The sequence below is a fragment of the Ogataea parapolymorpha genome, chromosome I, assembly GCF_000187245.1.
Source record: "Ogataea parapolymorpha DL-1 chromosome I, whole genome shotgun sequence".
Taxonomy (NCBI): Eukaryota; Fungi; Ascomycota; class Pichiomycetes; order Pichiales; family Pichiaceae; genus Ogataea; species Ogataea parapolymorpha.
Window position 1 is genome coordinate 473,591 of NC_027866.1, and position 22,720 is coordinate 496,310.

A 22,720-nucleotide genomic window follows, 5' to 3' on the forward strand; every position below is an offset into this window, starting at 1 on the left:
ATTCCATAGATCTGTAGCACAATAAACGTCTCCCGATCATCCAGCAAACCCCTCCGGCACGCCCTGCGCGTGCCGGTCGTCCCAGCGGCCGAAATAGCACCCAACACCGCCCTTGTACACCGAGTTGACGCCGCCGGCGTCGATCTGCGTCCAAAAGTAGCCGCCCTCGGCAACGTGCTTGAGCACCTTGTACCCCTCGACCGAGTTATACGGCACCCCGTTTGAGGGGTCGTAGTACATCGCGTCCTCGCCGTTGATCGGACACTGCTTCTTGGCCCCGTTCGGCAGATAGATACCCAACGGTGCCGGTGTCGTGATGTTGATCACGTGCTCGTCGGTCTGTTTGGCGACGCCCAGATCTTCCACCGTGTGGTAAGTTTCGCCAAACTTGGGGAGCTGCAGCAGTTTCTCGTACACGGCGTCGCGCTCTTTGGTGACTTTCCTGAGGTCCAGCTCTTTCTGGAAGTCGCGCTTGATTGTGTAGATCGTCTGAGCGTGCGGGTCGCGGTGTGGGCCGGGGACGATCGACTGCGGGCCAAACAGGATCGCCTTGAGCTCCAGACGCGTGATGTCCTTGCGCAGGTGCGACTCGATAAACTGGACGGCCACTCTTTGTGGGGGACCTTCAACCGGCACGGCCTCTTCGACAGCCTCTTCGACAGCCTCTTCGGCCTCTTCGACGGCCTCCTCGGTGTCTTGCTTCGTTTCTTGCTTCGTTTCCTCCTTTATTTCCTCCTTTATTTCCTCCCCCGCTTTGTTCACCTCCACCTTTTCCGTCGCCTCGTTCAGCGTCTCGCTCGTCTCCTCATTAATGTCCTTTGTCTCCTCCTTGACGACCGTTGTCTCATCAAATACTTCCTCCTGCTTGTCCTGCTTGTCCTGTTCCTCCTGCTTCACCTCTCCCTGCTGCTGCTGCTGCCTCTCTGCCTCCAATCGTGCGCGCTCGATCTCGCTCTTACGTCTCCGGCCGCGCCTTTTTGTCGTCCGCCGCGCCAGCTCCTCTCTCTCCTTCTCCTCTCTGATCCGGTCCAGCTCGTCCTGCGGCGTCACCAGCTTGCCAAAACTCTGGAAAGAAATATACTCCATCAGCCGGAACCGCTTGCTGTTCATCAGGTCGCGCTGTTTCTTCTTCTTTTCAACCTCCTGCTGGAAAAACAGGTTCAGCGACAGCGTATTCATTTCCTCTGTCACCTTTGCCTCCTCCAGGTTCTCCTCCAGCGTCTTTTCGACGTACTCCTCCCGCACGCGCGTCTTGGTGTGCGACTGTCGCTCCTTCATCTTGACCAGCTTTTCCTGAATGGCCTGGGTATTCTGTGCCGTGGTGGTTCTTGTAGAAAGCCGTCTGTCGCCCGTCTCCAAGTCGACCTTGCGCCGCTTGCGCGGCGCCGTGGCAGCAGGCTTCCTGCGGATCGCCGGGATCTCGACCTTTTTTCTGCGCCGCTTCTGTTCCTTTTGCAATTCGCGCTCACCCTCGCTCTCGTCGGCGTCTGACGCAGACAGCTCCGACGACGACAGCATTTCATCTGAATTAGCGTCGGGCGAGCCTGAACCGGCCTCCTCCTCGGCTTCGCCAGCGTCATTCCCCTCATCCTCTTCCTCCTCTTCCTCCTGCTCGCTTTGTTCACTCTCGTCGCTCCACTCGTTGTCCTCACCCTCTTCCGCAAACAGCAGCTGCACATTCTCATCCTCGTCTCCCAGTACTTCGTCCTCCTCAGCCTCCAGTAACTTCTTCAGCCGCGACCCGGCGTTTGCCCGCCGCTCGCGCGTCGCAATCAAACTCTCAAACTCCTCCTCGGAAGAAGACATAAATAAAAAAATAATTAAAATTAAATTAAATTATTTATGTTTCTCAGAAGACTGTCGACGGCCATTTCCGAGGCCGAAAAATCACACTTCAACAGCCTCGCCGCGTCATGGTGGGACACCACCGGCCCACAGCGCATTTTGCACAAGATGAACCTCGTCCGCATGGACTTCATTAACGAGACTCTGCGCAGTCATATCAAAATCAACGCCGGCGTGCCCGACGAACAGAAAACGTTTGTGCCCGGCTGGAACCACCACAACGTGCTGCCGGGCCCTGTGGCGCAATCCATACAGACAGAAATCGACAGACGCATCGCACTGGAGCTCCGCCAGCTGCGGCTTTCGTGTCTCGACATCGGCTGTGGCGGCGGCATCTTGTCCGAATCGCTTGCCCGGTTGCCCATGGTGGCGTCCGTGCGAGGAATTGACCTCAGCCCGGAGGTCATTCGCGTCGCCAACCAGCACAAAGCGCTTGACCCGGCGATTACAGACAAAATCGACTATCAATTAAAATCAATAGAACAGCTCGACAAAGACGATCAATACGACATCGTCACCATGATGGAAATGCTCGAACACGTCGAATATCCCGCGCTCGTGCTGCAGACGGCAATGCAGCACGTCAAAAAGGACGGTTTTCTGTTTCTATCCACCATCAACAGAGACCTCGTCTCGTGGCTCACGACGATCGTCTTTGGCGAGTACGTGCTGCGAATCGTGCCTGTCGGAACGCACACTTACTCCAAGTACATCGACCGGCGCGAGATCGCCGAGTTTGTGGACGGAACACAGTTCCGCGTCGTCGACGCTAGAGGATGCACCTATCTCCCGCTCCAGGGCTGGGTATTCACCAGCTTGCCCGACACGGGCAACTATTTGATGGCGTTGCAGCGCACCGAATAGCTGTATATACTTCAATCACTGCACCAGCTCGCCCTCCTTAACCGTCTCCTCCTGCTCGGGCTGGATAGGCTCGTCCACAAACGTAGGCATCTCCAGGTACGCCGGGGTCTCATCCTCGGCGATCTCGTCGCCCAGGGCCTCCAGTTCTGCGTCAAGCTCGCTCTCCGAGATGTCGTCCGGCACATCGTAGCTGCGGGCAAGCGAGTCCTGCAGCTCGTTGCTCTGGTCGATCAGGTCGAGCATTTCGTCCTGCAGCGCCTCGATTTTGTCGATGTCGATCTTGCCGTATGTGCGCTTGAGCTCCTTATTGCTGCTCTTGAGGGCGTCCACGGTGATCATGGTGTTTTTCAGGTTTTCGGTCGTCATCTGCGCCTGCGAGATGTTCCAGCTCTGCGCGTCGAGCTGGTCTTTCTGCGCTTCCAGCTGCTTGCGCTGTTTCAGCACCTTGAGTGCACGCTGCTTGATGGCCGTCTTGCCCGGCCCGTCGCGCATCTTGGCCATTTTCTGCTGGTACGTCGCGAGCTCGGTGTTCAGCTTGGAGATCTTCACGTCCAGCGACGCGGCGCGCTCATCGATGCTGCTGATTGCGTCGCCCAGCGTCGCCTTGGGCAAATTGTTACGGGTTCCAAATAGTCTATTCATTATTTTTAATAGATTTTTTTTCTCATCCATGTACTCCAAAAGATGCTTGATACAGATTATTTTCAGTCCGTGCTCCTGAGCAAATTTCGTGCACTCGGGCAACCGCATCATCAGTCCGTCATCGGCATTGACAAGCTCGCAGATGGCTCCAGCCGGCTGCAGACCGCTCAGAACACACAGTTGCACAGCAGCCTCGGTATGGCCGACTCTTTCTCTGAGCAGACCCGGCCGGGCACGCAGCGGGCAGATGTGCCCAGGACGCAGAAAATCCGCCGGCTGCGAGTCCGGGTTCGCCAATTGCCGCACGGTCAACGCCCTGTCGTGGGCACTGATCCCCGTCGTCGTGCCCTCGCCGTAGTCCACAGTAATAGTGTAGGCCGTGCCATGACGGTCCGTGTTGTGCGGCACCATAGGCTGAAGGTCAAGGGCGTCGGCGCGCTCCGTGCTCAGGGGCACGCACACAAAGCCCGACGAGTGTTTGACCAGAAAGGCCATTTTTTCCTGGGTCACCTTCTCTGCAGCGATGATCAGGTCTCCTTCGTTCTCACGGTCCTCGTCGTCCATCACAACAAGAAACTCACCGTTCTTGTACGCCTCGAGGGCGTCCTCAATAGTGTTGAAAGTCATTTTATGGATATGCTAAATTCGAAAGGCCCGGTAATAATGGAAAGGCTAAATCCATCCACAATAAAACTCACTTAATTTGATCTATTTTTTATTTCAATTTTTGCTACCATTCTATTTTCTGATTATTAATTCACATTCGGTCAACCGGCGTAATGCCCAGCACCCGGAGCCCGTTGTTGAGGACCTGTCTCACAGAGCTGAACAACGCCAATCTGGCCTCCAAAACCTGTTCTTTCTCGCCCATCACACGTAGCACTTTGTACGTTGACGAGAACTGGTGCGTCAGTTTGAACAGGTACGTCACCAGCGTCGACGGCTCGTGGTTCTTCGACGCATACCGAAGAATGTCTGGGTATGACACAAGAATACGCACCAGCGATTCCACTTTCTCGCGCTGAGTGGCCAAAATGTCCAGTTTCTTTGCCTGCTCCGCTGGCTCCAATCCTAATTGTTTGACCTGGTCCTCTGTGCCAACGAGATTCTCAATGGACAGATCGGCGACGAGCAGTTTCTCCTCCGCAACGTTACAGTTTCTCTCAATCGACCTCAATCTGGAATGGGCATATTGCAAATAAGGGCCTGTATCGCCTTCTGTAGAAAGCATTCTGTCCCAACTGAATTCGTAGTTGTTGTTTCTCTTGCCCTGCATGTCCTGGATCATCACGGCAGAAATTCCAACCAGGTCGGCCACAGCCTCAGGATCCTCCACCAACGTGAACTTCTCGGCGTTCTTCTGCATAATCTCCAAAGTGGCACTCTTCACCGTCTCCAGAATATCGTCCAAAAACACAACGGTTCCCTTTCTGGTGCTCATGCCTAACACCAGGCCAAAGTTCACGTGCAGCAGCTCGTCCTTGGCCCAGCTGTACCCCATTTTCTCCAAAATACGGAAAAATTGTCTCACGTGCAAATCTTGCTGCGACGCAATCACATAGATCATCTTGTCGAAATGGTACTTCTCCTTACGCTCAATCGCGGCCCCCAGATCACGTGTGATATACAGCGACGTCCCGTCGCTCTTTTGAACAAGCACTTTCCCCAACTTCTTCTCGCCCAGCTGCTTGAAGTCAATCAACAAAGCTCCTCTGTCTTCTGTCACAAGCTTCTTCTCTTGCAGCTCCTTTTGCACTCTGTCCATCAATTCCTGGCTCACTTGCGACTCACCAGAATAAACATCGTATTTGATGTTCAGCCGAGCATATGTGTCGATATACTTCTCAATCGACAGCGCACGGAACTTCTCCCAAAGTCCCAAGGCTTGCTTGTCTCCCTGCTCCATTCTCTTGAAGAAAGCACGTGCGGCGCCGTCCACAGAGCTGGCCTCGTCGAGAGGAACACCTGTCTTTTCAGCCTCCTCCTCTTCGGCCTTCACGTCCTGGTTAATTCTCACATAGACATCGAACAGATGCTGAATAGGGTTGGACTCCAACTCCGCCTCAGAGCCATATTTTTCGAACCCAACAGCAAGCAGACCAAACTGTTTTCCCCAATCTCCCAGGTAGTTCATTCTGATAACCTCCCAGCCGAGCCTCTCGTACAGGTTGGATAGAAAACCACCAATAATGGTCGAACGCAGATGGCCAGCGTGGAACGGCTTGGCAATATTTGGGGAGGAAAACTCGATCACAACACGTTTGCCTTTACCCAGCGGACAAGAGCCAAAGTCCTGTTTGCGTTCGAGAACATCCTTGACCACGTATTTCAGTAAAAACTCTGGGTTGAAGAAGAACTGCAGGAACTTGCCCTCAGGATGCACTTTTTTGAGATAGCCACCAAGAGGAAATTTCTCAGCGAGCTCTTTGGCCAGCGCAACAAGGTCACCCTTCAACCTCAGACGAGGAAGAGGAACGATCAAGTCTCCGTTCTCCAGAACAAGGGACCACTCCAAACTCTGGTATGCGATCGAAGCATCAACTCCGGTCAGCTCAGACAGCTGGTTGGCAATGTAATTTCTGCATAGATCCACAGTGTTGTAGTCTGGGAATGAGCCCTGGATGGCAGGGGGAGCCTGTAGCTTCAGCGAATCGAGCTTGGAAGAAAGAGTATCCACGGCAGAAGTCATTATTGGTCTTGCGAGTTGCGAAGAAACTAAACGGGCGGGTCTAAGCAAATTAGTCTTGTTCTTGTAGATAATCAAACAGTTTCTGGCAGTTTGATTAATCAATCTGTTCATACAAAGAACAAACAAGACTCACGATTAGAAAAAATTTAAAAAAATCCAAAAAAAATCCAAAAAGTCGATTATCAAAAAAACACACAACCTATTACCCGGACTCCTCAGACTCGTCCTTAGCACAAAGCCATCCGCAACTCACGTCCCATCTGGAACCTGGAGCGTTGAAACTCACGTACTTTACAAACTTCAGCACAGACGAGTCTCTATACATCAGGCTCAACTTGTTCCAGCAGGCCTGCGACTCGTAAACAACAGAATCTTCCCCTGACGCTTTGTAAATGGCAGCCTCGTCTTCGTTCAGGCCTTCCTCGGCAGTCTCCTCAGCCTCTGGCTCGTCTGTACCCATACAGAGCTCATAGCCGCCAAATTCACCGCTTTCCCAGCCAGAAGATGGAGTTAGGTTCAAGGTAGCCTCCAAAAGGCCGTCCAGAAGTCTATCGTCGGTAGCCAGGTCCAATTTGGAAGCCAGCGTAAAATCGTGGCCAGGACGGAACCGGCGCGCAAGGATCTGGTCGTGAGTAGGGCGCAGTCCTGTCACGGCCATTAGCCATTTTTTAAAGCTCACACTCTTGAAAAAGGATGCCAATTCGCACAGCCGTATGGAAACGTCGTGAATGCTCGTTAACGATGGGTTGCTTCCACGTGCCTCTTCAAGCCGTTGAGCCACTTCAGGCTTTAGAAGCTCAAATATGTTTTTCGTGAGCTCGAAATTCGGCAGCTCTATAGACTTCACCTGGTTTATCTGTGCTATGCTCTGTGCGTTATCAATATTTTGTTTCTGCAACCCGTCGATATAGCAGTATCTCTGCTTGTGCGGAGGCACGGCAAGTTTCCATGGAAAGACGACCTGATCTTGTTTCTGGGGCATTTCTGGGTATTCGTTCAGCTCGAGCTGTTTCATCTGTTTTTTCAGGTCGCCCAAATATTCCTCGCTCAGGAACGTATGCACGTCCACCACCGACTCCTCGGCAAAAATATTGTTAAGACGCTCAATCGAGCCAGCGGTCAACAGCGATGGATTCATGTATTTTTGCAAATACTCAAGGTCCAAGGATGACAGATAATCCGACTCTTTTCCAACTAGAGTGCCCAATTCCTGCGTTTCCAACGGAGGCAGCTCGTTGTACTGTATTTTCGGAAAATCGTACTCCTTGAGCTCCTTCGATTCAAGCTGCTGAAGCGTCGACTTGGCCTCGGTGCGTTCCTGCTCTCCAGGAATATACCCGTCCTCGCCGGCCTGCGGAATATGGAACCAGCCCTGGATGGAGAGTCGCTGCTTGTCAACGCGCACTTCCTCGACATCATGAAAAGAGAGCCCCGGCTGTACAGTGAAAAATGCTATTTGGTTAAATTGCGGTGTCAGCTTGCAGTAGTAGTCTGATCTAGGCACGTTGGGAACGACAGAGTCAAACAGTCTTAATGAGCCACCATAATGGGGTTTCCATGTTTTTCCCGGTTCTGGCATGTACAGGATGAAACTGACCCTTCGGGAGCCAATCACATCATCGTGCGTGAGCAAATGACAGCCCTTTGAGTACGTATTGATGCTCATATCGGTCTTCACTCCACTGAGCTTCCCGCAGCCCGTCACGTAAGACACGTAGTCACGAAAAGTCTGAGAGTAAATGGCAGACCGCAGCTTGTAGAGGCTTGGCAGCCGCTCCAGGTCCTGCTTGGTCATACCCGAAAGATTGGCGAGATCACCGCTTTGGAACACTTTGTAGATATCTGTTTCTTTCTTCTTGAAACTGATCTCAGAAATGATTTCCTTGCGCACGTTACGCAAAAGATCATCGTCGATCAAGTTTTGGATTGTCCCCCATCGATACGGCTGCGAATCTGCGATCTGCTTTTTGAGGTCTTGTTTGAAATGATCATCGAAAACATGCGACTGAAAGTAATCTTTTGCTCTGGCCTCCTCCTCAGGCGTCTGCTTGATGCTAATCTGGCGCTTTCCAGCAGACGAGGCTATTTCAGAGGCTCTTTTCTGGGGCAAAACCGACGACGAAGGCATATACAGAAAATCACCCTACATGAATTTTTTTAATTTTTCATGTCAAGACACAAGGCTGTGCAAAAAGGCGTCCAAGGGTCGAAAAGCAAGCTCCCAACGGCTTCAGGGTATCGTGGAAGGAAACCGCAGCAACATATACAGAAGATTCCGCGCGAGAAATCCAAACGGACAGATTGCCCGACCCCAGACCCCTTAGGAGGACCCCAGCTCGGGTCCCTTTGGCAGGAGCGTCATCCACCCTCGCACCGCGGCTTTTCAAAAAAAGTATAGTCTGGCACAATTCTTGTGATAACTATTTTTTGTTCCGCCTGGAAAATAAAGGACTAGACCAGAAGAATGAGCACTGTAAGTATGGCCAATGGCCGACGGATGGGCGGTTGAATGTGGGCGCTAACGTTTTAGATTGATAACCCGTACGCTGCAGGCCAAGGGAACCCTTACGCCGAGAACTCGGCGTACGAGATGACCGGCACGAACCAGTTCTTCACGCTCGTCCAGGACATCAAGGACGACCTTTCAGACTACAATACGTTGATTGACAGACTGGAAAAGCTGCAACTGGACTCCCTAAACGCGATAGGATCCGAGGAGATGGCCTCTTTCCAGAGACAAATTGACAATAACAATAATACGCTCTCTGACCTCCAGAAAAATACAATCAAGCCAAAATTGCAGGCATTGTACAAAGAATGCGGCTCCGACACCGACAAGCAGAAACAGGCCGAGAATTTGACCGCTCAGTTCAGAGCCTCGATCACCAGGCTGGCCAAAATCGAAGACAGATACAACCAGGCCAACAAGCAGAAAGCCATCAACCAGTACAAGATTGTTAATCCGGATGCTACGTACGACGAGGCCGCCGAGTTCGTTTACACGGTTGGCGACCAGCAGGTGTTCGACAACGCCATTCGGATGTCGAACAGGAAAGGCGAGGCGATGACCGTTCTGCAGGAGGTGCAGGCCAGACACATGGAAGTGGAGAGAACCGAGCGACTTGCTGCCGAGCTGAACCAGCTGTTTGGCGACTTGCAGGAGCTTGTTTTCGAGCAGGACGTGATGTTCGACAACGTCAACGAGAATGTGGCTGTGGCCCAGGATCACTTGGAGCGAGGCGACGCCAACGTCATCAAGGCCAGAGACCACGCCCGCAAGGGCCGGAAACTCAAGTGGATCATCTTCTGGGTCTGTGTGGTGATCATTTGCATCATTGTCGGAGCCGTGGTTGGCGGTGTTGTTGGAGCTGCCAAACACTAGTCGCCGTTAGATACCTCAAAAGCTTGTACCAGTGTATACAGTAGATTAATAGCACTTGCTAGTTATTTTTAAAAAAATTTAGGAAGGTGATTTAGTCCTCACCAGACATGGGAAAGTCTGACCAGGGTGGAGTAATCCTAACTGACAAACGTCAGTTTTGCTTTTCCAACGCAAAAGTATTCACACAGACCATCGAACGGTCTACGCGAAGGCATTAAGCGTTGGAGTCAATGCTACCTTTCTGATCCTTCAAAACGGTGACATTGCCTAAAAGTGGAAAAAAAAAATTATCGTAGCAAATCTTTTGAGCTATTAAGTGCGCCCACCCTCGCACCGCATTTGATAGTAAAAGCGTGAGACGGCTGCTTAGTTTGTTATCTTAATTTTGCCACCATGTCCTACCAACACGAGAATCTCATGTCCGAGCGCGCCAAGGCGCGCGTCACTCGCCATTTCTGGAGCTCTGCCAAGCTTCCCGAAGGCGAGGAGCCGCATCCTGCCCCTATCAGTCTGGTTGGGGGCATGCCCAACCATGACTTCTTCCCTGTCAAGAGCATCAGAATTGGCATTGCTGAAAAGCCCTTTGAGGACGGCTATCACGAGGAAACTGCTGTGGCTCACGAGCCACAGTCCGACTCCTCGTTCCTGGTGTCGCAGGTCGCGTCCGATCCCTCGGAGATTGACCTGAAAACCGGATTGCAGTATGGCTTCACCAACGGCACCAAATGTCTCGTGGACTTTACACGGGATTTTGTCGAGAAAGTGTGGAGACCGGGCTACGACGAATGGTCCACGATGCTCACTTGCGGAGGCTCCAACGGAATTGACAAGGTGTTCGACTCGTTTCTGAGCAAAGGCGATTCGATGCTGCTGGAGGAGTTTACCTTTATCCCGATCCTCAATTCCTTGAACAATCTCGGCGTCAACACCGTCCCAGTGAAGCTGGACTTCGGGCCTGACAAGACGTTTGATTTTTCCGCCAACCTGAAGGAAATCCTTGAGAATTGGGACACCCTGCATCCAGGCAAAAAAAAGCCAAAATTATTGTACACTATCCCCACGGGCCAGAACCCGCTGGGTGTTGCTCAGACCACGGAGCACAAAAAAAAGATTCTTCAGCTTGCTGAGGAACACGATTTTGTCATTCTGGAAGATGAGCCGTATGCCTACCTCAACTTCCAAAAAGTCTCGGAGACTCCAAAGTTCGATCTCACTCCAGAGGAGTTTATCGACTCTTTGCACGGCTCCTACATTAACCTGGACACCACTGGAAGAGTCATCAGAACAGAGACTTTCTCTAAAGTGTTTGCCCCGGGTCTGAGACTCGGGTTCCTGGCGGGCCACAAACGGGTGATCCAGAGCTGCACGCAGTACTCTGACCTCAGCTCCAGGGCACCGAGCGGGATCTCACAGATTTTGGTCAACGACACGATCCGCTACATGGGCGGCCTAGAGGGCTGGCTCAAGTGGATTATCAAGGTCAGAAACGAGTATCTCGTTCGGAAAAATGCTTTCGTTAAAGCTCTTCTAGATACAGAAGCCGCTAAAAAAGGTTACTTAAAAGTCATGGACCCGGAGTGCGGCATGTTCGTCTCCAGCATCGTCGACTTTGGCAAGGACAATCTGGAAAAAGGCACCGAGCTTCTCAAGACAAGGTGCGCGGTCAACGGAGTGGGCGTTGTGTATGGAGGCGCCATGGCTGTTAACTATGAGTTCTCCAAGGAACGCACCAACTTCGTCCGCATGGCCATTTGTTACACCGGAAGCACCGATTTGCTGGTCGAGGCCGCCGCCAGACTCAGCAAGTCCGTTTTGGAGGTTGCTGCCCAACTAGAATAGATTGTATTAGATGTATCAACACCATAAATCAATGGTTCTTCACTTTTTCCACCACTAGCTTGTCAAAGTGGTACATTTGCGAGATTGTAGACTGTCTTCTGAGAACTCCGAGCTCCTTTTTCGCCTTTTCTATAATTGCCGAGGTATCGCCATCGAATTCCTTCAGCTTGCGGAATTCCTCCCTGCTTCTTCTCAAAAAGTACTCCCTGAAATTGTAGTTCTCAAACTTGCGCGAGTATCTCAAAAATTGCCTGTACAAGGACAGTATCTCCTGTGCTGAAGCCATGGCGAAGGAAGAAATCAAGTGGAAAATAAAATATTCGCCCCAAATCAATTATTTATCATTAAAACTAACCCTTACACCCCCATCTGTATACATTATTGTTTTCATCATGAGCTACGATTACGACTTGACTGTCAGCATGGTTCTGGCCTCTCTCAGAACTGCTATCCTTACGGCATCAAGATATATTTCCCAGTTCAAACAAGCCTATCCCGAAATCTGGTCGTTATTCATGTACTTTCTTGTGCTCTACGTGAGTGCTAAACTGGTGCTTAGAATGGCCAGAATGATCTACAGAACGTTTGTCAACACAATAAAGCTGGTGATCTTTCTTGCTGCCGTTGCCGTGGCGATCCAACTGTGGAACAATAAGCCTGAACTGGCGGAATTAGTGCCTCAAATCCAGTATACTCTGATTCAGCTGTATCGTCTGCTAAAGATGATTGTTACATTTTTGGCAGGAACGCTGACCAGATTCGACTGGAGGAATTTTTCAAAGGTGGATCTAGACCGCCTACTGGACTCTCTGAAGGCCACGCGGAGCCAATTCGAGACTCTCTTCCAGCTGAGACTGGACTAAGCCACACATGCGCCGATGTGGCTGGTGTAATCTTAATGTATTTTGTTGCCACCTATGGTCGTGTACAATCGCCAAAGTCCGAGTGGTGATTTTAGCTAGCATTTCATGAAAAAAAGATGTTTTGTTTTGTTCTCTGCGAATATCTGGAGCGTGTGATATTAAACGAGCTGCAAAAGAACGATCGAACCGGCAGATTTAAGCTGAAACCAGCGGAATCACCATTTGTACCCGTTTTCAAGACCGAATTGCGCTTTCAAACCATAAAATCATCGCCTTCCAAAACCTTCCACCATGTCCAACAGAAGAAGAGCATATCCACAGCCAATGTACAAGGCCCCAGACCCGTCGGCTGCATACGGTATACCAGCGCAGCCACAGCAGCCTCAGGCTAACCAGGGGCTGTACTCTTCTCCACAGGCAGCTGCTCCAGTCAACCAGCTGGCCCAGGGTGTTGCAGGAATCAATCTCGGTGCCCAACAGCCCCAGACTCCAAACGTGCCTGCGTATCCTCAGGCAGCTCCAGCAGGAATCTACGGCCAGGATGTGGGCGCAGCACCATTGCAAAACCCCGCATATCCGCAGCCTTCGTACCAGGCACCGGCTCAGCCAGCGCAAACGGCATTGCCATTGAACCAACTTTACTCCACAGATCTGCTCAAAGAAACTCCTCCACCTATTGCTGACTTGCAGTTCCCGCCTCCACCGATGATTCTGGCACCAGGCACGTCCGTCAATGGCAACCCAGAGGCAAATTGTTCTCCAGAGTATTTCAGGTCAACTTTGAACGTCGTTCCAACGACCAGCTCCTTGTTGAAGAAGTCTAAATTGCCGTTTGCACTGGTGGTGAGACCATACGTCTCGCTCCATGACTCTGAGAGACCTGTTCCTGTCGTCAGCGACACTATTATCTCGAGATGTCGTAGATGCAGATCGTATATCAATCCGTTCATCCAATTCACGGAACAAGGAAGGAGATGGAGATGTAACTTCTGTTCGCTCCTAAATGACGTCCCTGGTGGGTTCGACTACGATAGAATGACTTCTACGCCATTGAACAGGTTGGAGAGAAGCGAGCTCAATTACGGAATGGTGGAGTTCGTGGCTCCTTCCGAGTATATGGTGAGACCACCGCAGCCGTTGGTTTACGTTTTTGTTCTTGACGTTTCCTACGCCTCCATTCAAAATGGTCTGCTGGCAACTGTCACCAGAACCATTCTAGACACTCTTGATAGAATTCCTAACGAGAACGGAAGAGCCAGAGTTGCGTTCCTGGGTGTTGATTCCAGCATTTCTTTCTTCACCATCCCAAGTGACGACCAGGAAGATAAAGAAGCCTCGATGATGATTGTTTCCGATCTTGACGACGTGCTGATACCTTCTCCAGATAACTTGCTGGTGAATTTGAAAGACTGCAGGAAAAACGTTGAGAAACTGCTCAACAACTTTGTTGACTTCTTTGCAAACAACCAAAATACCGGATCGGCATTGGGACCAGCTCTCAAGTCCGCACACAAGCTGATTTCTCAGATCGGTGGTAAGATTATCACTTTCACATCTGCTCTTCCAAACATGGGTGTTGGAAAACTGGCTATAAGAGATGAGAACGCTGTCAGTGGTAAACCAAAGGAGGCATCAGCACTTTTGACTTCTAACAACTCATTTTACAAGTCGTTCGCCGTGGAATGTAACAAGTCCCAGGTGACTGTGGACATGTTTTTGACAGGTTCCAATTATCAAGACGTTGCAACCCTTTCTAACCTTCCAAGGTACACAGCAGGTCAGACTCACTTCTACCCAGCATGGTCTGCTAGCAGAGTGGAGGATATTACCAAACTCACCAAAGAGGTTTCTAATCATCTCTCCATGGACATTGCTTTGGAGGCTGTGTTGAGAGTGAGAGGTTCCAGTGGACTGAGAATGAACGCCTTCTTTGGAAACTTCTTCAACAGATCCTCGGACTTGTGCTCGTTCCCAACATTCCCAAGAGACCAATCGTATGTCATTGAGGTTGCAATTGACGAGTACATATCCAAACCATACGTTTTCTTCCAATGTGCCGTTTTGCATACGACTTGCTTTGGAGAGAGAAGAATCAGAGTGCTCACTGTGGGCATTCCAACCTCTAAGGATCTCACAGACGTTTATGCTTCCGCTGACCAATTGGCCATTACGAACTACTTCACGCATAAGGCCATTGAAAAGACGTTGTCTTCCTCCTTGAACGATGCTAGAGATTACTTAAACAAGGTGTTGGTGGATATTCTCAGTGTCTACAAGAAGGAAATCGTTCCTGGTAATCTTGGATCGTCTTCTCCATTGCAGCTCTGCACAAACCTGAGAATGCTGCCATTGTTGTTGCAATCGCTCACCAAGCACATTGCGTTCCGTACGGGCAAGGTTCCTTCTGACCACCGTTCCTCTGCTCTTAACAGACTGGCCACCTTGCCTCTGCCTAGCCTGATCAACTACATCTACCCTACCGTGTACGCGTTGCATTCCATGACAGATGACTGCGGTTTGCCGTATGAGGGTGAGGACGACCCGTACGACATTCCTCCCAAGAAGCACGGCGAAATCGTTCTCCCAGAGGCCATCAATGCTACCATTACGAACTTTGAGAAGTACGGCCTGTATCTGATCAACAACACTTCTGAGCTGTTTTTGTACATTGGAGGAGACGCTGTTCCTCAGTTGGTGAATGACGTCTTTGGCGTGGACTCGATCAATGAGGTGCCAATTGGTAAGGCGGAGCTTCCGGAGCTGGACAACGAGTTCAACGTCCGTGTGAGAAACATCATCAACAAGGTTAGAGAAAACGAGGGCTCTATCGAGTACTTGAACCTGTATGTTGTGAGAGGCCCTTCGACTAACGAGAACATGATGAACACCAACAGAGACATCATTCCGCTGAGAATGTGGAGCATGTCTGAGCTCGTTGAGGACAGAGTGAGCGCAAACTTGAGTTACAAAGAGTTCTTGACTCAATTGAGAGAGAAGATCTCGAGCTAGGCGGTGTACGGGTGTGTAGGCTAAACACGAGAAAATCATCAGCTTATCGTGTTCTCCAATAAAAATCCAATGTTTGGTGAGCGTAAGGCCGTATTTGAGAGTGGCAGACGGTGAAGGATAATTTTTCCATACTTTGGTGTGCCTAATAAACAAATTCTATAGAAGTTTATTGACGACTGGATTCTTTGTTGGAATATACCAGAAGTTAGGATACAAAGGGTGAGTAGGAATTGCCATGGGGCCGTTGTCAATGGAATGATCTTACAAGGCTTTTTCAGGAGGATTTTTATTGCACAGTTAGCGACACAGATGATTGTACACGTCAATGCGGAGAACGACTACACCGTGTAATCAATTGGATGATACAGTGTTCCACAGGGCACTATGGCTAGCGTATGAATGACGTTATGTTTGTATCAGCTACAGGTCACAATGACGTTTCATTGAAGATTAGCGAACACGAGGCAAGAGCTACAGGGGTATAGCAGGTGAGCCACGACTAGCCAGACGTGCCTCTGTGCTCGCAAAGAACTCGATCTAAAAGCCGTTTCTTCTCGAAAAGGGTTCCAGCCAATGAGAGCGCAACGATTTTGCAATTTTTTATCCTCAGAAAACAGCATGTTATGTCAGCAAGCGGTGGTAAGATTTTTCATCTGGTCCCCGATTTTCATATACTAACTCTCAGGTGTACAACATGTTGAGACAAGCATTGAAGACCGTTCCTAGAGTGCAAGTGAGACACGCCTCTGCACTGTCACAGGCTACCGTGTCGAATATACAACTTAGATGGGAGAAACTTCCAGAAGAGGACAGAAAGGAAGTGATCGAGGCTCTTGCTGAGAGACAAAAATTGCCATGGACTCAACTGACTCCGGAGGAGAAGAAGGCAGCTTTCTACGTTTCGTTCGGCGAGTGGGGACCAAGAAAGCCTATCCACTCCGCTGAAGACATCAGATACATTTTCTGGGGTGTCGTCATTGGTATTTCTCTCACCGCCACAGGGTTCTTCTACTACAGATCAAAGAGATACATTCCAAAGACCATGAACAGAGAATGGCAAGAGATGTCCGACGAGTACCTGAAATCGAAGAACGCCAACCCATTCAGTGGATACTCTCAAGTTCAATCCAAATAAGACCTTTACCATCCCCATCAATCAAGCAAGCTATTCATTGACAGAGACCAACCTCGAGTGGGGTGGTTGTTAGGCTAGTTATTGCAAATTCAGCAATAAAATTAAACTATTATACACTAAATTGATTACCACAATTTCCTGTCGAACGTTTGTAGGACTGCTTTGGCTTTAGGCCCGAGACGAAGAGGCACTGCACGCTCGGCCGTTGGTTTGCTTGCCTCGGTTTTGGGTAAAGTGACAGCCTGATCTTTGTGCTCCACGGGCGCCACTTTGCAGAGTGCAAATCTCTCGTAAACTTGTTTAACAACAGCGTACCTTGAGTTCTCTAGGATTTTGTCAAAGTCGCTCAGTTTGATCCAGTTGAGAACTAGCTCTTCAAAGTTTTTCTCCTCAGTCTCATACATCTTTCTGAGCTCTTGAAGCTGAACACTGTCGCCTTTCAGAAACACGCCAATCATCGGCCACAGCATATTCCACACACGTGCTTTCTCTGCCTTGGTGAGCGGTTTCCTCTCTATATCGCTATTCTCATCATAAAACTTCTCTGTCCCAAGGATCAAGATCGCCTGCAAATCGACCAAATAGCTCTCACCATCCACTTCGAACACGTACAATGGAAGATATTGCGATATTTCTGTCTCTGTGCGATGTCCATCAAATCTTGCAATCTTCAATCCATATGGATAGTAGCTGCGAATATACTGCTTGCGTTCCATGTTTTGTTTCTCAGCTTCCTGCTGAGCACGCTGCTCTTCCTCCTGCAATCTCCGAGCGCGTTCCTGCTCCTCCTGCTGTTTTCGCCGCTCTTCCTCCATGGCTGCAGCACGTAGCTCTTCGTTTCTCTTTCTTTCCTGTTCTGCAATTGTTCGCGCAATCTGCTGCTGGCGCGCCTTCTTTCTCTCTAGCCGCTGTAACTCTAGTGCCTCGCGTGCTTTACGTGCCTCCTCTTCCTGCTTTCTTCTCTCCTCCAGTTCCTCAGGAGTAGGAGGAAGAGGTTTTTCCTCTCGTTTAGGCTGTATCTTCGGTTCTGGTTTGGGCTCCTGTTTCACAGGCGTTGGAACACGCGTAGCAGCCGGCGTTTGAGGGGCAGAACGCACTGATGTGTCGCTGTCTGTGGATGGCCTGTGCTTTATTTTCTTCACGTCGCTCTTTTTTCGATCATTCTCCGGTGTCTCAGCACGTTCTTTTCGTTTTTTGGTACTCTTTTGGCTGGCCTCCTTCAGAATCCTCATCTCTTCGTCGTCAGGAACGTAGCTTTCTTGCAGTATGTCAATCGCCGTACGACCATGTTTATCCATCAACGACACATCTGCCTTATTCTCCAAAAGCAGCTTGACCATGTCAATATGGTCCTTTCCAACAGCATGCATCAGAGGTGTCATTCCATTCTTGTCAACGTAGTTCACCTTGGCTCCAAATGCAATGAGCAAACTGGCAATATCAGTATGGCCATGCTTTGCAGCCAGACACAGCAAGTCCGGAGATATCCTGCTTCCTGCGAGGTTTGAAACATAATTCAGCACAAAAGTGACGTCGTTTTCTGAAACCTTGTGGTAGATTTCAGATCTGCCCTCCTTCGAGAAGGGATCGAAAAACACTGCGCTCGACCGTTTAGAAACCTCCTCCTTTTCCGAATCTGTTCCTGGCCCCGAGCTTTGGCTCCTGGCGTGTTTCTTTTTGTATTCTCGAGTGGCCTGAGCAAGTAGCTTTTTGAGCTTCTTGACTTTGTCGAGCTCTTCCTCCTCCAAATCATTCAAATCGCGATCTCTTTCAACAGAGTCCAATGCGGAGTCGCCCTGCGAATTCACCAGACACGGATTGGCTCCGCGATCCAGCAGCGTACGGACCACGTCGTAGTGTAAATTTGAAGCCGCATCAATCAAGGGGGTGTCCTTGTCGATATGGGCCGACTGCGCATTTATGTCGGCCCCGTTATCCAATAGCAGCTCCACAACATCCAAATATCCTTCCAGAGCGGCCTCGTGGAGCGGCGTGTTGCCCGCGAAATCAGCTTCGTTCACGTCTGCTCCGTTCTCAATGAGTTGTTTGGCCTCATCATAGTGGCCCTTTGCACAGTGTCGTTGCAAAAGTGACCTTCCTGAGGCGTCCTTCCCGCTTCTGCCACTCACCTTGCGCTCTGAAGATCGCGAGCTCTGCGAAGCAGACCGTTTCTGCACCTGTTTTTTGGAGCCAGGCTCGTCGTCAGAGTCATTTTCATCCGAGCTCCTCCTCATGAGACAGTGGAGCCTTCTAGTTCTGTTGGATGGCAACGGAATCGACTCGTCAATGTCGGTTTCAGACTCTGACAGCAACGGCTCTTCCTTCTTGATGGGGTTGGGAACTTCCTCGCGCACATCCAGTCGGCCAGACTCTGTTTCCGCGGTTTCTGGTCGCACATTATGTAGTTTCTCATCGTTCATGTGCGAAACTGGCCCCGGTAAATCTGCACTCACGCCATGCTCTGAAGACATTTGAACAAAGATTTAATAAATTTATTTACTTGCAAGTTGTGCTAGGGAACATCGTCGATCGACGCGACTGTATTAGCGTACAGGTTTACATATCATTAGTGGACGAAGCAGCAGAGCTATAACCCAGATAGCGCCCCCACTCCATGACCTCGTATATCAGACTGAAGTTCGGCGAAATCAACGGAGCCTTCTCTTTTAGCATGTTGTAGGCATCGTTGTAGCCGATTTTTTTGTGCTTCATCAGGTATGCCAAAATTAAAGAAGCCGAGCGCGAGACACCGCATTGGCAGTGAATCAGAACACGTTTGTTTTCTGACAGCGCCTTGTCAATGATTTCTGTGAGTTTCGGAAAGTCAGGCATCAGCTTGGACGTGTGAGTCCAGGGAATGTAAAAATACTGGATATTCTGGCCTGAGATCGAGGTTTTGTTGGAGATCTGGTCTGTATAGTCTTTGATCTCCTGGGCGACGTTTATGATGACGTCGAAGTCAATAAGTTGGGCGATTGACGGCTCAGAGTACAGAAAAAGGTTTGGCTCCAGAACGCAAACAGGGCCTTCAGGATACGCTTTCACGCAACCAGACGGGTGGTAGGAGGGCACCTCTGTTACGGCGGATAGAGAGCCTGAGGAGTCGACAGTGGAGGACGAGGAAAATGCGAGCGAATCGGTGGACTCGAGGGACTGCTGGACCGCGGTGGCTGGCTGTGCTGTGTTTTGGCTATGGTGGCCGTTTGACGAATTTATAGAAAGAGTCAACGACCGCGTGGGGGGCTGAATGCTGGCTGTCTGTGTAGGAGAATTTGTCGAAGACATGAGAACAGTGTTGAGAGACGGTGTTCGGTAGAGTCTAGGGGTTCTGGGCGTGGTTGTTGGAGAATGGGAGAGAACCTGTTTATTGCCGTTGGAGGAGTATGTGAGGGGGACCGGGTATTTTGTCTGGTTCTTTGACAGGTCCAGCTGCAGGTTCTTAACATTTCTCGGCCGTCGTAGACCGTTGCCGTTGGGGAGGGAGTGTTGAGGGGACATGGTGTCCTGCGGGGTGGGAGTATCGCTGGACATAGAATTAATCACGCCATAAGCATGGGTATCTTACCAGAGTCGGGAGAAAGAGGGTTTGCTTGGATTGCAAGAAAAAGCCAATTTAGACAATCAATTCCTGTTTGAAACAAGATTTCTAATTTTAGTAGATAAAAAATAAATTGGTTTATTTTTTTTTGTGCACCCTAACCAAGCTGCGCTGCAGGCCAGCATTTATTTTCTCCACAGAATATTCCACCGGCTTTTTATCGAGGCACGCCAAGAACTCCGTGAGCGACCCGCCCACGCCAAAGTAGATGTCCTTGGCCGCCACTAGCGCCAAAGAGCCCGCGTGCTGCACTGTCTCCGACACCATCTGTGCCACCACTGGCAAGTGCTGTGGAGAGTAAATAGTTTCTGAAGAGACCATCAGCGTGGGTGACTGCACCAGGGCATTAATCTGGGTCATCATCTGGCGGCCCCAGGACCCACTGATGAGCGATATGGCGACATGCTGTTCACGCAGCGCATTTTTGAACCTAGCTACCAGCTCGGGGGTCACGTCGATTTCCCCATCACGGACGTTTCCTTCCACGTCTGGCCGCTGCTGCAGTTGCTCCAGCTCCTCCTTGGATAGGCTCGTGAGACACCACGTCAGAAATAGGTTTGGAACACTCACCAGCCGCAAAACCTCGTAATTAAAGTCTGTTAAAATAAGATTGACGTGGGTTTGTTTGCGTTGCAGCAGGCTCTGGAAAATTAGCAAACTTGGCAAACTGGTCCCGCAGCCTAGCTCTAGAAACGATTTGTAGCCAGAAAAGTCGACCTCTTGCAGTCTCTGCATAACATCGTAGCAGCACTCCCAGGACTTGAGTCCTCCCTCGTAAACCCCGTTCCGGACGTCTTCCGCCGTGGAGCCTATCAGGAACTGCAGCTCGTCTGATTCTGCATCCTCGCTCATCAGCTGGTGACGCACATCGAAGAACTCACGACGAACCAGCGAGCCTGGGAAGTCAATATGTTCATACGAGACCCGTGTGCCGGTCATCAGTTCCAAAAAATGGCTGATATCGTGCACCCGCGGGACAACAGTCTCTGCGGTCACGTCGAAAGCGTCTTTCGCGGCAGATGTATCTCGTTCGTCGTCCTCGAATCCAAACTTAAATCCCATATGAATTTTCTTTTTTGTTAATTTAATTTTTTTAGCATCTTAACGAATGTCTGAATATGCCGCGTATTTGGAAGATTTCGACCCGCTCAGATATGCCAATGAGCTTGTGGTGTCCACGAACAGCGTAGAGGACTCGGACTTAGACCTCACGACGTCCATCAAACGACTCCAGTTCGACCTGAAAGATGTCGAAAAACGGCTCCAGAAAAGTGCCAGCGAAAACTATACCACCCTCATCTCAGAGCTTGACACAGCCGAAGAACTCCACAATACTATACAGCTAATCAAGCCGTCGCTGAAACAGGTCAATGCGTCGTACGCACGGCTCGAAACCGAAATTCTGCAACCATACAACGAATCCTCTAATTTGCACTCTGCATTGAGAAAAATACACCAGACGTCCAATTTGCTGCGGTCCTCCACATATTTCATATATTTGATCTCCCGCATTGAAGAAATTGACAAGACCGACCAGGAGCTCAATAAAAAGCCGTTCAAGTCGCTCATCTCGCTGGCCAGACTACTGAATCAGGTCAAGATTCATCTTGCAGACTCGCCGTTTCTCAAATCGTTGAAGCTTGTTAGGGACTACGAGTCGTTCCAGCAGCTCCAGACAGCAAAGGTGATGGACATTTGCAACACGCATCTCAAGAATCTCTCGCTTTCGTACGATGCCCAATCGATACTCAACCTCATCAACGCGCTCTCGATCATGTCGTCGGAGTCGTTCTACAATCAGTTGCAGCAGCTTCTGAGTCTCAAGATTGCGGCCGCAATCAATCTAATCATAAAGAACCTAAACAACACAAAAAGTCTCGATAGGGTCTTTGCTGAAGTATCGGCTTCTGGTAGGCTGATAAACCAGCTGGAGAAAGTGATGAAGTCCAACAAATGGCAGGACGCGAACAATACCAAAGACACGCAAGCCAGTACGCTCACGATCTACGAAAAAGTCAACTCTGTGCTGCAGTTTGGTAGCTCATTGGGGACTCTTTTTTGGAAAGACACTGCCATTGGAGTGGAGCCAAAATTCAAGGAAATCGTGACAAGAGGCGGTCCAATCGCTAGAAATCTGAGGCAGCTCAAGGAAGAAATCAAGAATTTTATTAAAAAAGCTGTGCTGGATTCGTTCGACGGCGACAGAGGCCCCGAGTGTCTGGAAGTGAGAATGATGCTGAATAGTGTTGCGTCTCTAGATACTGTTAGATAGCTAAATCGATGCCCGCGGGCTGTCTGCTGTTTTTCTTGGCTCGCTTGCCGCCTCGTCTAGTCTTTTTTATTCTGTTCTGTCGCTGTATTTGTAAGAGTCTATGTCTGAACTCTTTACGCCGTTTGGCGGCTTCGATCCTGCCCAGTCGCTGCTTTTTGCCAGGACGGGTCCGTTTTGTTTTTTTCGTTGTCGTGGCAGGTCTCTGCGTATCTTGTTGCCTGTCCAAAACCACAAGTTTGTATTTGCTGGGTATGATATTTCTGCTCTGCGAGATTATTTCCTGGCCGTCGACGGCAACCTGCTGAAATTTGGCTTTTTCCTGCGAGGAGTACTGCGCACAATAGTAGCTCCGTGGTCGCTCGGTGTTTTCCTTCCCCAGCTCGTAAACATACTCCTTTTCCTCCAAACTAACCTGGACATCTGCTACTCCAGAAAACAGAGGAAACGTCTCTATAGTCTCAGGCTGTGGCTCTGGTGCAACATCGGCAACGTCGACGATCTCAAACTCGATTCCAGGATCAAACGTGTACTCGTGGCCCGCGTCGGCGGAAACCTCCGCGTCGCCAAAAACCTCCTTCCGAG

The 22,720-nt window shown here is 50.1% G+C and overlaps 14 protein-coding genes across 14 annotated transcripts; 7 read left to right on the forward strand and 7 right to left on the reverse strand.

Annotated features, from left to right (window-relative positions):
- Positions 1 to 36: 36 nt before the first annotated feature.
- HPODL_02088 (uncharacterized protein) lies at positions 37 to 1,086 on the reverse strand (the record flags this gene model as incomplete). Its single annotated transcript, XM_014081700.1, has 1 exon — positions 37 to 1,086. One exon carries the CDS (start codon positions 1,084 to 1,086, stop codon positions 37 to 39), a length of 1,050 nt encoding a protein of 349 aa, XP_013937175.1.
- Positions 1,087 to 1,953: 867 nt separating this feature from the next.
- On the forward strand, positions 1,954 to 2,709 carry HPODL_02089 (Hexaprenyldihydroxybenzoate methyltransferase, mitochondrial; the record flags this gene model as incomplete). Its single annotated transcript, XM_014081701.1, has 1 exon — positions 1,954 to 2,709. The coding sequence occupies one exon, from the start codon at positions 1,954 to 1,956 to the stop codon at positions 2,707 to 2,709; it is 756 nt and encodes a 251-aa protein (XP_013937176.1).
- Positions 2,710 to 2,724: 15 nt separating this feature from the next.
- HPODL_02090 (uncharacterized protein) lies at positions 2,725 to 3,978 on the reverse strand (the record flags this gene model as incomplete). Its single annotated transcript, XM_014081702.1, has 1 exon — positions 2,725 to 3,978. One exon carries the CDS (start codon positions 3,976 to 3,978, stop codon positions 2,725 to 2,727), a length of 1,254 nt encoding a protein of 417 aa, XP_013937177.1.
- A 130-nt stretch (positions 3,979 to 4,108) lies between these two features.
- Positions 4,109 to 6,151, reverse strand: HPODL_05091 (Arginine--tRNA ligase, cytoplasmic; the record flags this gene model as incomplete). Its single annotated transcript, XM_014081703.1, has 1 exon — positions 4,109 to 6,151. One exon carries the CDS (start codon positions 6,149 to 6,151, stop codon positions 4,109 to 4,111), a length of 2,043 nt encoding a protein of 680 aa, XP_013937178.1.
- Positions 6,152 to 6,242: 91 nt separating this feature from the next.
- HPODL_02091 (PKHD-type hydroxylase TPA1) lies at positions 6,243 to 8,168 on the reverse strand (the record flags this gene model as incomplete). The annotated part of the gene is made up of 1 exon (XM_014081704.1): positions 6,243 to 8,168. One exon carries the CDS (start codon positions 8,166 to 8,168, stop codon positions 6,243 to 6,245), a length of 1,926 nt encoding a protein of 641 aa, XP_013937179.1.
- A 336-nt stretch (positions 8,169 to 8,504) lies between these two features.
- Positions 8,505 to 9,422, forward strand: HPODL_02092 (Conserved hypothetical membrane protein; the record flags this gene model as incomplete). The annotated part of the gene is made up of 2 exons (XM_014081705.1): positions 8,505 to 8,513; positions 8,571 to 9,422. 2 exons carry the CDS (start codon positions 8,505 to 8,507, stop codon positions 9,420 to 9,422), a joined length of 861 nt encoding a protein of 286 aa, XP_013937180.1.
- Positions 9,423 to 9,815: 393 nt separating this feature from the next.
- On the forward strand, positions 9,816 to 11,261 carry HPODL_02093 (aromatic amino acid aminotransferase II; the record flags this gene model as incomplete). Its single annotated transcript, XM_014081706.1, has 1 exon — positions 9,816 to 11,261. One exon carries the CDS (start codon positions 9,816 to 9,818, stop codon positions 11,259 to 11,261), a length of 1,446 nt encoding a protein of 481 aa, XP_013937181.1.
- A 392-nt stretch (positions 11,262 to 11,653) lies between these two features.
- On the forward strand, positions 11,654 to 12,124 carry HPODL_02094 (putative membrane protein; the record flags this gene model as incomplete). The annotated part of the gene is made up of 1 exon (XM_014081707.1): positions 11,654 to 12,124. The coding sequence occupies one exon, from the start codon at positions 11,654 to 11,656 to the stop codon at positions 12,122 to 12,124; it is 471 nt and encodes a 156-aa protein (XP_013937182.1).
- A 291-nt stretch (positions 12,125 to 12,415) lies between these two features.
- On the forward strand, positions 12,416 to 15,133 carry HPODL_02095 (Protein transport protein SEC24; the record flags this gene model as incomplete). Its single annotated transcript, XM_014081708.1, has 1 exon — positions 12,416 to 15,133. One exon carries the CDS (start codon positions 12,416 to 12,418, stop codon positions 15,131 to 15,133), a length of 2,718 nt encoding a protein of 905 aa, XP_013937183.1.
- A 694-nt stretch (positions 15,134 to 15,827) lies between these two features.
- Positions 15,828 to 16,268, forward strand: HPODL_02096 (Subunit Va of cytochrome c oxidase; the record flags this gene model as incomplete). The annotated part of the gene is made up of 1 exon (XM_014081709.1): positions 15,828 to 16,268. One exon carries the CDS (start codon positions 15,828 to 15,830, stop codon positions 16,266 to 16,268), a length of 441 nt encoding a protein of 146 aa, XP_013937184.1.
- A 125-nt stretch (positions 16,269 to 16,393) lies between these two features.
- On the reverse strand, positions 16,394 to 18,739 carry HPODL_02097 (uncharacterized protein; the record flags this gene model as incomplete). The annotated part of the gene is made up of 1 exon (XM_014081710.1): positions 16,394 to 18,739. One exon carries the CDS (start codon positions 18,737 to 18,739, stop codon positions 16,394 to 16,396), a length of 2,346 nt encoding a protein of 781 aa, XP_013937185.1.
- Positions 18,740 to 18,824: 85 nt separating this feature from the next.
- Positions 18,825 to 19,799, reverse strand: HPODL_02098 (uncharacterized protein; the record flags this gene model as incomplete). Its single annotated transcript, XM_014081711.1, has 1 exon — positions 18,825 to 19,799. The coding sequence occupies one exon, from the start codon at positions 19,797 to 19,799 to the stop codon at positions 18,825 to 18,827; it is 975 nt and encodes a 324-aa protein (XP_013937186.1).
- A 145-nt stretch (positions 19,800 to 19,944) lies between these two features.
- HPODL_02099 (uncharacterized protein) lies at positions 19,945 to 20,928 on the reverse strand (the record flags this gene model as incomplete). Its single annotated transcript, XM_014081712.1, has 1 exon — positions 19,945 to 20,928. One exon carries the CDS (start codon positions 20,926 to 20,928, stop codon positions 19,945 to 19,947), a length of 984 nt encoding a protein of 327 aa, XP_013937187.1.
- Positions 20,929 to 20,974: 46 nt separating this feature from the next.
- On the forward strand, positions 20,975 to 22,138 carry HPODL_02100 (uncharacterized protein; the record flags this gene model as incomplete). Its single annotated transcript, XM_014081713.1, has 1 exon — positions 20,975 to 22,138. One exon carries the CDS (start codon positions 20,975 to 20,977, stop codon positions 22,136 to 22,138), a length of 1,164 nt encoding a protein of 387 aa, XP_013937188.1.
- Between the last annotated feature and the right edge of the window lie 582 nt (positions 22,139 to 22,720).